Here is a 14,081-nt window from a genome sequence, read left to right on the forward strand (position 1 = left end):
CCACAGGAAGTACCAGGGCTTGGGGTTCCGGGCTTCAGCCCCACGCCTCCCGGCTTCAGCTGCGCGGGGGGCACCGGAGCTCAGGACTTCAGCCGCGGGGCCCCGCGGCCCCCTCGAAAGGGCCTGCGGACCCCCGGTTGTGAACCGCTGTAGAGGATGTGAATAGTTAAATTATTCCACTTGGACTTTTGAAGTTCAAAGCTCTTTAAGTACTTTCAGAAACAGACAGATTAGTCATGTGAAATCTTGTCACAATTTAGTAGTTACATAGTTTTGTTTTGCAATGCTACTGTGGACCTTGCTGTTTGTTCTTAAGTGTAATTAGCTTTGAACTTCTGTTTTTGCAGGGAAGGTATGTGTTTCTATTCTCTGTATGCTAAAGCTTTGTTTTAATTTCCTGCATTGCAGGTCATTGCAAGTAATCAGAGTAATTGACATTTCTTTGAGCTTGCATTAAAAGTAAATTGCTTTTATTTGGGGCATGCAGATACTTAAAACAAAATGTTTCTATATTGACATTTATTTGTTTTTTGTAGTGAGTGTAACTTCATCTAACTGTTAAGGGAATGTTGAAGGATATAAAAGCGAAGAGATTATACAAGTTAATACATGCCTTGAAGTTTTGTACATGAACTTTTCTTAAGCTGTACATTTTTGGCGACATGTTTCAGGAATATATCTTTTTCCACTGAATATAAAATTCATACTTTTCCAAATATTTCCCTCATGTTCATCTCAATGTTTTAGAGTTATAGGAACTTTTTTAATAAGTTGTCAAGCTTCCTCAAGAGTTTCTGTAAATAAAGTATGACTGTTGCATCAAAGGAAGAAAAGTCTATTGCATGGGTCTGGAAATTTTTTTGAATGCCTTAACATATTTTGTCACTGAAGACTGATTTCTGGTTGTTCTTTCAAACTGAGATATTACTTCAGGAATTTAAAGTATAATTTTGAGTAATGCCTTCTTGCAATTTAATCACTACCTTTTTGAAGATTGAGTTCACAAACCTTTCCCCCTGAAATTTAAACACATTATTTCCAAAGGTGATTGATTAAACAAAAGGGGTTTCTGTCTAAGGGGAAATTATACTGTTACTGATTTTATTTATTTATTTATTTTTAAACCTAAGTTAGCACAAGTAGGTACTCTGTATACAGATGTGTGGTGGTGGTGTTTTCTTTATGTAACTTGTACATTGTTCACTCCTGCCTGTTGTCAAAGAAGTGCAAGTTGCACCATATTGCAACTTAAACTCGTGTTATGTGCAGCTTACATCCAGTGAGTCATTTATATCACAATTTATGTCACAGCTGAGATTGACACAGAAACTTCAGGCTGTATCAGTTAATAGTAGTATATTCTTTTAAAAGGAAGAAGAGTAGCATGATCCTGGTCAGACACAGCCGACGAGAAAACATTTTATTCTTACACTGCATGTTTGTTTCTATTTCTGTGGAGGATATATCACAGCTGTGTTAACTATAAGGGGGGGAGAAGTGAGAGATGGTGGTGGTGTGATGACACAATATTGTTGCTGATAGGTCATTCATGAAATTGTTGTTGTTGTTTTTACGGATGCACCAATATAACTAGGCTACATGTGACATGTAACTCACTTCTGCCCCTCCAAGTTTTAAAGCCGAACAAGTAGACAACACAGACTATCAAAAATAACATTTGAATATAACAAATTAATAATGATATGTAGAAAACACTTTTTCCTTTTCCTTTTGGTTTTTGCAATTTCATTGCCATTTTTGAGAGTCTCATAAAGGTAATCACTGAATTCTTTCAAATCCTTACTATAGAAAGACAGAGATGTTTTGGGAAAAGTAAAACTTTCCCAAGCCCACGTGCACTGTAGATTTAAGATGTGCATATCGTCAACAGAACATAGTTCCTGTGGCACTGTTGTATTACATGATGACTTCTCTGTTTCACTATCAGAGTGCAATAAATCTTCTGGCAGATTTTACTATTGCAACATGAGAAAAACACCATTTTCTTTATTTAAAAAAACAAAACAAAAAAAATCCAAAAACATACATGTTGCACGATAGAAGGCGGTTTTGTTTTGTTTTTATATTTACAGTGTGAAAAACGACCATGTAAAACTGAATACAATTCGGTTTTATTGGATTCTTAGTATGGGTTAGTCATACATTTCTCTCGTGCTTCACCACCACTAACAACATTTTAACAATCCTTCTGTGAGATATTCAGGCACCTGGCTTTCACAACATGAGGGTGAAAGTAATATAATATTGGTCATTTTCACTCTGATATTCCTGTTGGGCCATAGGGAAAGAATTGTGTTGAGCACAATTATTCACTAACTGAATATTTTGACACTATGTTGTACTATAAATATGTACTGCTGCTTGTATTTTTTGTTAAGGTTTCCTAATTCTTTTTTTATTATTTCAGAAGAAAAGCTAAAACTAAAGCTCCTCTTCCTCCATCTGAAACAAAAAACTTTTGAAGTTTCTTCATTTGATGATACAGAACCAATTAATTACACCATGGAACAGAAAGAGAATATAACTGATAAAGACATAAAATTATCAGTGGTCCTTCCAGGGGATGTGATCAAATCTACTACTGTTAATGGCAGGTATGGCATAGAAATTTTTTTGAGAATGACACTCAGTTCCTACTGTCTGTAGTTATACTTTCTGGACAAATTTATAGAGCCCTTAAATCCATACTCAAACTTGCACCTCTGAAGAAGATATGTTGTTTAATTAGTGCTCTGATTTTAATCACTTGTTACTGGGGAAAAATTCAAGTATATAGCTCTATATTTCAGTACTCTTTTTTTTTTTTTTCTCCCCAAAGAGGTTTCCCTCCCCCCAACTTTAAGATTAAAAACTTACTTATGGCAAGGAGTGTTAGGAACCAAATTAGCAAGAATGGAAGGTATAAAATAATTTTATAAGTCATTGTGTGTGTTGAGTAAGGAGGCATCCAAGGTAGAGGGACTGTAGCTGCCCATCTCCACAAATGGATTCTTTCTTACTCCTAGTTAAATCAGTTATTCAAGGGTGAGTAACCTATTACATTATTCACATAGGAAGTGATGCCTTCAAGATTTTCTCACCAATCTCATTACTACTAGGGTTACCATATTTTGTGCCTCCAAATGGAGGACACTCCACGGGACCCCGCCCCCGCCCCCAGCCCCGCCCCCTCCCCCGCCCCAACTCCGCCCCCTCCCCAAAGTCTCCGCCCCCTCCCCTGCTTCCCGCGAACATTTAATTCGCGGGAAGCCTGAAGCAGGTAAGGGGGGGGGGGTGGGAGGAGGCGCGGCCCAGGCTGTCCCCCCGGCGGCTCCAGCCTGGGTCGGCTTGGTCCCTGGGGTGCCGGCCCCGGCCGACCACCCCCGGCCCGCCCAGCACTGCCGGCCCCCGGCGGCCCGGCGCACCCCCGCGGCCTGGCGCACCCCCGGCCCCGCGACCCCGGACCGGCTCCCGGACCGGCCCCCCGGCTCGGCGCACCCCCGCGGCTCCGCGGCCCGGCGCACCCCCGGCCCCGCGACCCCGGACCGGCTCCCGGACCGGCCCCCCGGCTCAGCGCACCCCGCGGCTCCCGGCCCGGCGCACCCCCCAGCGCACCCCGCGGCTCCCGGCCCGGCGCACCCCCCAGCGCACCCCGCGGCTCCCGGCCCGGCGCACCGCCCGGCCCCGCGGCCCGGCGCGACCCCGGACCGGCTCCGCGGCCCGGCGCACCCCCCCGGCGGCCCGGCACTGCGACCCTGGCCCGGCACCGCGCGCCCGGCCGGCTCCCGGCCCGGCACCATGCCCCCGGCCCCGCACTGGCCCCGGCCAAAGAGGCCCCGGCCGAGCCCTCCCTCCCGATTTTCCCGGACATGCCCGGCTTTTGGGGATTTCCCCCCGGACGGGGATTTGAGCCCCCAAAAGCCAGACATGTCCGGGAAAATCCGGACGTATGGTAACCCTAATTACTACTTCTAGAGTGCAATGAATCCTAGAAACTGTCCTAAATGATGGTGGGTGCCAAAAAGATTTTGATCCTTTCAAACTCTCTAAATTTTAAAAGAAATAGATGCTTTCTATCCAAGCCTCTGTTATATTAATGTTTTTAATTGAATGTCTTGAAGTCAAGCCAGTCAGAGAATAGAACATACTGTGAAAGCAAGCCAGTAAATTTAAGTGAGGCTTTTCTTTGTGTGTACTGAGCCCACTCCAATTCAGAAAGTTCTGACAACTAGCTATTGTGGTGGAGTCAGAAATCCTAGTATCTTAAAGCAAAGTGGAAAATGTATATACCATCTCAGTTCAACATGGCAGACCTTACAAGAAAAGATGAATCTGTTGCTTGCAGGTTAAATGCCAGCTTGTTGCTTTCACAGTCTGGCAGATGAAATAAAGAACCCATATGTATATTTTGCTCTTCTTTGCTTTCCTCTGTGTTGTCCCTGTATTTTTTGCAATTTTTTTTTTTAATTATGTAACCTGAAACTAGTAAGCAGCTGTATCCCTCTCATTACTTAATAAGCAATTTATCCTTGTATAGCTTGCTTGCTCATGTTTGCAGACATTCCCCTTCAGTAGAATGGGCAAGCCTTTCACTTAGCAGGGTGATATTTGTCCTTTATTCACTAGGATCTGTAATTGACAAAGTCTTGTAGTTCTTTTCTAGGCCCCAAATGATCTTAAAGAGAACTTTGATTTGAGGTTAGTGTTTCTGAAAAAGGATACATCTTCTGAAATCGCTTACTGAGGTTATGAGAATGCCAAGATTCTTTGGTAAAGGAATTTTGCTTATTCTTGCACCTAACTGAACCATGGCATGTATAATTTTCAGTGTTCAGGAAGATGCCCTGCAAGTTTATCAGATAAAATGTGGGCATACATGTGTCATTTAAGAACATAAAGTATACTGATTCTTTTAGCAATTTTGTTATCCCATGAATTAGTGGGTTTTAGTGGTGATTTGCTGCTTAGTATGTGTGGTGGGGTGTGTGTGTGTATGTGTTTTTTGTTTGTTTGTTTTTGTTTTTTAAACTGTTCTTGAAAGTGAGCAGCTGTTAGTGTTGGCTAGACCCATTCATAGATACTCACCAACACAGCCCCCCTAATGCAGCACTTAGCGTACCTCCTCTTGGACAGCTCCCAGGCAAACTCCCGCTGTTAGCCTCTGCTGTTCGCCGCTCAGCTGGTTCGCTGACTGCCCTTATATACCAGTCAGGCCCACTCAAGGCCCACCAACACAGCCCCCCTAATGCAGCACTTAGCGTACCTCCTCTTGGACAGCTCCCGGGCAAACTCCCGCTGTTAGCCTCTGCTGTTCGCCGCTCGTTGCTCTTGTTGCCAAGAAGGCTAACGGCATTTTGGGCTGTATAAGTAGGGACATTGCCAGCAGATCGAGGGACGTGATCGTTCCCCTTTATTCGACATTGGTGAGGCCTCATCTGGAATACTGTGTCCAGTTTTGGGCCCCACACTACAAGAAGGATGTGGAAAAATTGGAAAGAGTCCAGCGGAGGGCAACAAAAATGATTAGGGGTCTGGAGCACATGACTTATGAGGAGAGGCTGAGGGAACTGGGATTGTTTAGTCTCCAGAAGAGAAGAATGAGGGGGGATTTGATAGCAGCCTTCAACTACCTGAAGGGGGGTTCCAAAGAGGATGGAGCTCGGCTGTTCTCAGTGGTGGCAGACGACAGAACAAGGAGCAATGGTCTCAAGTTGCAGTGGGGGAGGTCCAGGTTGGATATCAGGAAAAACTATTTCACTAGGAGGGTGGTGAAACACTGGAATGCGTTACCTAGGGAGGTGGTGGAGTCTCCTTCCTTGGAGGTTTTTAAGGCCCGGCTTGACAAAGCCCTGGATGGGATGATTTAGCTGGGAATTGGTCCTGCTTTGAGCAGGGGGTTGGACTAGATGACCTCTTGAGGTCCCTTCCAACTCTGATATTCTATGATTCTATGATTCTATAGTGCAGGGAGATACTGTGCAAGTTTCACCATTCTGCTCTGCAAATACTCTTCCAACAACTGTGTTTTTCTAGTCTTGGGCCTGTCTTGAGCAGAGATTGCTAATCATGTGTCCAGTTGTATGCTGACATTGTTAGTTTGTGGACAAATAACAAGATCTACCTGGTTCTAAATATGTTATGGACAAATAACTTATTGGTTTTTGTCTTATTCCTTCCTCTGTTTAGACCCAAGAACAGATTTAAAATTCCTGAGCTGAAATCTAGTGTAGTATAGAAATTTAAATTGGGCACAGGAAAGAAAGTAGGGAAGTTATATTTTCTTACAACAAACTGCATTTCTTCACTTTGCCCAAGTGTCAGAATGCTATAGAATGAAGCCTCTGTGCAGTTGTCTGTGTTCTGCTGCACAGCCCACTTTGCTGAATGTGCAGTTAGGCTGAGCTTAGTGAGTTACAAATTGTTCCAGAAGAGCTGTGCTGAATCTGTGTTCTTTACATCCTTGGTGGATTTTTTTTTTAATCGGTTTCTGTGTACTTCCAGTCATTTAGGATATTCTTCCTATAATTTGTTGCTTTACTCTGTATAGCTAGTGAATAACAAGCTTTGCCTGTTTTGCTGCCCTAGTTTTCAAAAACTGTTATATTTATAATCATTAACAAATTCTGTTTTTACCTTAAAAGTATGTTTTGTGTGTTTTGGGAGGGGGAAGGGAGGAGTAAAGTTCAAGAGGATATAGGCTTAAGTAATTAGTCATAGAGAAATGAAATAGATTTTTCCCAACCTGGAAGAATTTTGATGACTACTAACACAGTGCTGCCAAATTTCATGATGTTATCGTGAGCCTCGTGGTATTTGTTGTTCTGAAAGCCCAAACTCCTGGAGTTAAGTGATTGTCTGAGAAGCTTAGCTGTTTTTTAAATACATTTCTAGCTTTCATGGTTTTGGAGAAAAGCTTGGAAATGTTACCCAAATGTACCCTAAAGATTCAAAATCCAGAAGATAGATAAAGGATCCCCAAATATATTTTTTTGAAAAATCACATGACTTTAAACCAGTCTAGTGATTTTGTTGTTGTTGTTGTTGTTTTTTTCAGGGCCTGACTTATGATTTTTGACTGTTTGGGCTGGCATTACTGCTAACCTTTTAACTACTAAGATTGGTTCCTTCAGAAGAAAAGTTCATTAGGTAACTTAAGGACTTGTGGCTCATTGGTTGTTAAAAGTAGATTGTGTGAGTACTTCATTTGAATTCTGTAAACCTTTTTACAAGAAACCTGGCTACAAACTATTTCTGCAGTTCTCTGTATAAGAGCAGTCATAGTTGCACACAGCAAAAGTTACTTAACATTAACCATTGTAGTTCCAGTACTGTTAAAAGAAATAGAAAAAATAGTTTGTGCCCTTCCAACCTTCCAGTAATACTATATGATCTTATGTTGGCTAGAGAATTCTTGTTAATCTTCCCAGTCAGGGCTAAGGATGAGATTAGAGCATGAACAGTGAGTAGTTTTCTCTCTCTCTCTCTGTGTGTGTGTGTGTGTGTGTGTGTGTGTGTGTGTGTGTGTGTGTGTGTGTGTGTGTTTAAATTATGTTGTGATGAGAGGTTCCAAATATTTATTGCTCACTCCTCAGAGGATTCAGCATGTTGTAAACATACATCACATCTTTTTTCATTGCTTTAAAACACATCTGGAGGCAGAAATAATTACAGTTCATTGCAAAATAAAAACCTATTCAGAGAAACAGGTAAATTGGAGTCTGATGGAAAGATACTTTCAGTGTGCAAATATGTTTTTGTAATCACAAATGGTAATTTGGGAAAACTTACGTGACTTAACAACACAGAGGACGTGCAAAGGGCAGCCCAGAATAGACAGAGATGGCAAAGTCCTTTTTTTGTCCTATGTGGTATTTGATGGCACAAGAAGGTTTCAGATTCAGAATAATTCACTGAATAATTAACTGTAAATGAGTTTACTTTTTTTAACTAATACCGCTAGTCAGATTAACATATCAACTACCATTTTCTTATGGCTGTATCAGTTTTATGTTGTCTTATGGAAGGTTGATTATAAAAATATTTAGACCAAACAAAATTTAGCAGAAAATGCTACTTTAAAAATTATTCCAAAGTGTCATTTGGATTACTTTTTAACAATTATTTACTTACGGACTCTGCCTTTTGACCTCCTGTGTCAGCTGCATCCGTACGTAACTTGGCATGTAGACACAATTTAGTTTGAGTCAGTCACGATGCTGGGAATTATTTAACTACCAAAGATGTGTTACAACAACAAGGGGCCACATTGAAGCATTTTTATCTTTACTTTCTGGGATGGCAACAACTGCTGAGAGGAAAAAAAAAAATGCAGTTGAAAACAAACTTTATGAACTGGTGATCATCGAATCATAGAAACGTGATGTGAAATCTTATTTCCAGGGAATGAATTAAGACAAGAAGACAAAAGAGTAATTTGGTTGTATAGAAACATTTAAATAAAATTTATGTGAAGAAACAAATGCAGCCATAATACTCTGAGATAGGGGAGGAGGAAGGGAGAGTGTGTGTGTGTTTACTCTCCATTATAAAACCCTGTGTTCATCTGCTTATAATTTTGCCAGACTAACCATTCAAGCTGAGCTTTTTCATGCTGTGTCTCTATCTCAGGCTGAAGCTTTGGAAAATTTCAGCAAAAAGGTTCAGCAATTTGGAGAATGAGGTTAAAGAAAAATAAATTTTTAGCCAATGTTGAAAACTTCTTACAACAATTTCCTGAGAAGCTGAAGTGCTTCTAGGCTTTGGAGCAGGGACTTTATATTTGGCAGTGTGGTTGCCCTAGGGTCAGAGAGGTGCCTTTTTGGCTCTCCCCATTAAAACCTACCCAAATTTAGCCAGATTACATACCTGTGAAAATCACTGTTTGCACATGCTTGGTAGAGGTTTGTTAAAGGCTGGCAGCTAAATTTTCCAAATATTCTTTCTACACTGAGCATGCTCCATCTTCACAGAGTTTCATATGAACCATACTATCCACGGTCAGCCCTCACAGAGCTTACTGAGCATGCTCCAACCCAGGACTGAGCAAGCATTTTTTGTGTGTGCAACTACTGTGTCTGGTAGTCTGGCTCTACTATAGTACCAGACACTAGAAATGAGGCCAGGAGACTCTCTCCTATGCCTGTGCTGTCATGCTCCCCTTACTGGTTCCCAGGCATATAAAGGGTAGAAGGAGGAACAGCCTAAATTGACTGCAAAGAGGTGAGGTTAAGAGTGGAAGATTCAGGAATAGTCTTGGGTGCATCTACTAACTTGAGAATGCTTAATTTTACAACCTTAATGTTCTTCTAACGTGTTTTTAATGGAGTAACGCATTTATTTAAGCTTTGGTTAGAAAGGGAGAAAGCAGATGTGGCTGAAAAATTATGGCACTGAAACTCCTAATATTACAATGAAGCTCTCTTCAATAAAAGGTTGTATGTGATTCATATATATCTAATTTTATGTCAGTAAAGTTCTTCCTTTTGTGTTAGGACATTTGGGATGATAAATATATAGCAGTGGGGAAATCAGATGCCTAAAGTTTCTTGTAGTAAAGACCTCTCTTACTGAATTCATTTCAGCTTTCTTTGTAATAGTTTTTCCATAGTTTCAGTAAGCCAGTATTCCCATTAGTGTTAGCAATGAAGAAAATACTGAGATGACGTCACCTGTACTACAGAATGTGGCTGGTTTCTTTTTGTTTTAGACACTGTGCAGTAATGGGCTATTGCCCAATCTTGGTTCATATGTTTGCTTTCAAAATCCACTTTTAAAGGCTAAGATTTTGATAATGGTATCATGAATCGGGGGATGCAGCTGGAAGCAACATTTGTTTCAAGCCACAGTAGCAACCTAAGAAGACCTGCAGATAAGAGCAAGCAGGACCTTCCTGCACTGAACATTATCCTCCTCCCCACATTAATATTTTGGAAACTTTGTGAAATACTTCTTCACACCCCTTTTCCCTACTCCAAATGAAGCCCTCTGTTGTTCACTGGGCTCATCCCAGTGTGGACTGGGTTGGGGTTTAGGATTTTGGAGAGGGTCAGAGAAATGGATTTTTTGAGGGCCTAAAATATAGTTCACTTTATATGTAAAGGAGGAGATCTTGGTCTCTGCTCTTGTCTCCCACCTGCAACACCAGGACCCAACTGATAGTGCTGGAGTCTGTGCTTAGTTGCCAACCTTTTAAATAAAATTAATAGATAGTTCTCTCGATAAGCTGGGAGCCATTGAGCTGATGGAGCCGCTGTCTCCATTCTTGTTCAGCCATAGGGAGATGAGACTGCAATGGTCAGTCTCAGCAGCCCATCCTCTTTCCTTCTATCCACTTAAATTCATAGATTCCAAGGCCAGAAGGGACCATTGTGATCATCTAGTCTGACCCCCTGTGTAACACAGGCCAGAGAACATACCAGTAGTGTATCTTTTAGAAAAACATCCAATTTTGATTTAAAAATTGTGATTCAGAACCCCCCAGGACACTTGGTAGATTGTTCCTATAGTTAATAACTCTCACTGTTAAACATTTACACCTTATTTCCAGTCTGAATTTGTCTAGCTTCAATTTCCAGCTACGGGAATCGTGTTATACCTTTCTGTGCTAGATTGAAAAGCCCAATGTTAAATATTTGTTTTCCATGTATATACTTAGACTCTAACCAAGTTACCCCTTAACCTTCTCTTTGTTCAGTTTAAATAGATGGAAGTCTTTGAGTCTGTCACTAGAAAGCATGTTCTCTAATCCTTTAATCATTCTTATGGCTCTTTTCTGAATCTGCTCCAATTTATAAACTTCCGTCTTGAATTTTGGGCACCAGAATTGGACACAGTATTACAGCAGCAGTTACACCAATGCCAGATAGAGAGGTAAAATAACCTCTCTACTCCTACTTGAGATTCTCCTGTTTGTGCATCCCAGGATTGCATTGGCTCTTTTGACCACAGTGTGACACTGGGAGCTCATGTTCAGCTGCTTATCCACCACAACCACCAAATCTTTCTCACAGTCACTGCTTCCCAGGATAGAGTCCCCCATCCTGAAAGTAAGGTCTTCATTCTTTGTTTTTTAGATGTATACATTTACATTTAGCCTCATTAAAACACATATTGTTTGCCCAGTGTACCAAGCGATCCAGATTGCTGTGAATCAGTGAACTGTCCTCTTCGTTATTTGCCACTCACCCAGTTTTTGTGTCTTCTGCAAAGTTTATCAGTGATCACTTGGATGGGAGCACAAGGAAGAGGACAGCAATTTCTTCCTTCCTTCCTGCCAATGGGAAAGAAAATGATGTATGAAGGAGAAAGGGTGAGATCAGTGCTCAGGGCTGGTTTCCCTGAGTGGAAATGTAATTGATCTTGTGAAGAGCTTACAGATGAGTTTCTCACTGCACCCCTCAGGTGGGCATGTACCGACGGGATGATGGCACAGAAGTTGTTTTTTCTATCCTCCCACACAAACCCAGTACAAGATTGTAGGCTACTTGATGCTTTTGAATCAGATTTTTTTTTCGGGCAAGTGCTGCCTCCTGCTGCTTAAGCAAGTAAAGAGACTTTCCTCTAGAAGATGAAGAGGAAAGAATAAACATAAAAATAGAGCAGAATTTAGCCTATAATATCCTAGTGCTCAGTGGTGGCAGATGGACGGTAAAGCATCCCTCTGCTTACATGATCCTGAATTTAGGAATATGTTCTTCTGTATAATTCCAACATTTGAAAGTGTGCTTGTTTTGTTGTGTGTCCAGGGCTATGATTCCAGCCCTGAAGCCTGAATGAAGCTTGCTCAAGAAATAAGCAGTGCTAGAACCAGCAAGAACTAGTTTAAATGTAGGAATCATAACCTGGGTTAATTTTAAAAGTTAAAAATTAAATCATGGCATTAAAAAAAAACAAAAAACCAACCTCCTCCTATTACTTACATTCAGTCTTTGCTAAGCAAAGACACCTCTTTCTATGTATCTTATGTCAGTGAAGATAAATTTAAGTTACCTGTTCTCCTTCAAAATAATTTTATTCACAGAATTGTGCCTAGGACAAAATTCTAGACAACACTGCCTCAAAGTCTGCTTAGTTTCATGATTGCTTTGGGAATGTGTATGGATTTTGAACATTCTATAATTGCTTTGATATGCTCCTAGAAATTGAAGTTATGTTCCAATGCTAATGAATTAATCCCTTCACCACAAGGTTGTGTGTATAGCAAGCTGGTGCTGAGGAAATGGACCACAGCTTTTCCACTTCCTGCAATAACATATAATATTACTATGTTTAAAAAAAACATAGTAAATAACATTAAGGTTGCAGTCAACTCAAAAGTTAGGAAATGCCAGAACTAAGTTTGCCTGTGCAACATTACTTCGGCCCCCTTGTGTGTCTGGATTATCATAATCGACAATCTACAACCTATCCTGGAAAACAATCTCTCCCTCTCACAGACCACAGAAACACTAACCCAGGAACCAATCCCTGTAACAGACCCCATTGCCTACTCTGTTCCCATACCTACTCTAGCGACACCATCAGAGGACCCAACCACATGAGCCACACCATCAGGGGCTCATTCACCTGAACATCTACTAATGTGATATATGCCATCATGTGCAGCAGTGCCCCTCTGCCGTGTACATTGACCAAACCGGACAGTCTCTACGTAAAAGAATAAATGGACACAAATCAGACATCAGGAATGGTAACAAAGAAAAGCCAGTAGGAGAACACTTCAATCTTCCTGGACATTCTATAACAGATTTAAAAGTAGCCATACTTCAACGAAAAAAACTTCAATAACAGACTTCAAAGAGAAACTGCAGCGCTACAATTCATTTGCAAATTTAACCATTAATTTGGGCTTGAATAGGGACTGGGAGTGGCTGGCTCACTACAAAAGCAATTTTCCCTCTCTTGGTATTGACACCTCCTCATCAATTATTGGGAGTGGACCACATCCACCTTGATTGAATTGGCCCTGTCAACACTGGTTCTCCATTTGTAAGGTAACTCCCTTCTCTTCATGTGTCAGTATATTTATGCCTGCATCTGTAATTTTCACTCCATGCATCTGAAGAAGTGGGTTTTTAACCCATGAAAGCTTATGCCCAAATAAATCTGTTAGTCTTTAAGGTGGCAAACAGACTAACACGGCTACCCCGCTGATACTGGATTATGAATAAAATCTCTTTGGGAAGTTTTCTTAGCTCCAGGATGGATGTAAATATGTCTCTGAAACTCTACAGCCTGGTAGTTATGGTCCTGGCCTGGGATATGGAAATCCCTTTTGAAAATCCCAGATGAGTGCCCTAACCACTGGGCTACAAAGCCAGGATATTGGGTATTCTGTGTCTGTGGAGGAGGGATGGTTTCTTCCTCCAGTGTTTTTTCAGGCAACCTTAATTCTGACATTTACTAACTTCTGAGTGTTTGACTCTGCAACCTTAATGTTCTTTTAGCATAGTTTTTATTGTGTAACTTTTATATATAGTATGTATGCAGTACGTGAAAGCCCTCTGATGCAACTTTGTTGTTTTCTTTTTATGAAGTCTTCTCTGCTCCTATTTGAGAATATATTGGGGGGTAGGGGAGAAGAGCACAGTTTAGCTTAAATAGCCATCTTATTTGTACAGTATATCTAATCATAATACAATTTATGAATTAAAGCTTCCAGTTCAAAGTTCTTGGGAAAAATTTAATGTTTGTGTTCTTTACACCATTGCATGTTTGTATAGAAACAGGCCATTTCAGGAAGGAATAAGTTAAGTTAAGAGTTAGTTGAAATAGTTTCATTGTGTGCCAAGATCAGGCTGGTTTTGGGGAAAATCCAAAGTATGAATAGCTGCAAATAGACTTTGAAAGTGTTCTTTATTAGATTCACAGTATTTTTTTTTTTTTTAATATGGCCGTAGCAAGTAATTTGTTACTGAGGTTCAAATATCTAATTATCCTGCTCCCACAAGTCGGAAACTTTACTGTTATGAGTGGGTATGCTTTGGCATCTTTTTCCTTCTCCAGCTATCTTTTCCCAAAGATTTTCTGGGTGCTATACCATACATTAAACATATGTGCCGAAATTTTCAAAAGGACTGGTC

The 14,081-nt window shown here is 40.9% G+C and overlaps 1 protein-coding gene across 4 annotated transcripts in view; it reads left to right on the forward strand.

Moving 5' to 3' along the window:
* The window catches only part of COBLL1 (cordon-bleu WH2 repeat protein like 1), a 135,968-nt gene that overhangs the window by 81,821 nt on the left and 40,066 nt on the right, over positions 1-14,081 (forward strand). For 3 of the 4 annotated variants that reach the window (XM_054043730.1, XM_054043731.1, XM_054043729.1), the window contains exon 2: positions 2,429-2,615. In XM_054043730.1, coding sequence (XP_053899705.1) covers positions 2,524-2,615 — 92 coding nt within the window. In that variant the 5' untranslated portion in view covers positions 2,429-2,523. Of the gene's footprint in view, positions 1-337; positions 353-2,428; positions 2,616-14,081 lie in introns of those variants that run through there. The other variant, XM_054043733.1, reaches the window with a different exon arrangement.

Source organism: Malaclemys terrapin, chromosome 11, assembly GCF_027887155.1.
Source record: "Malaclemys terrapin pileata isolate rMalTer1 chromosome 11, rMalTer1.hap1, whole genome shotgun sequence".
In the NCBI taxonomy this organism is placed as follows: domain Eukaryota; kingdom Metazoa; phylum Chordata; order Testudines; family Emydidae; genus Malaclemys; species Malaclemys terrapin.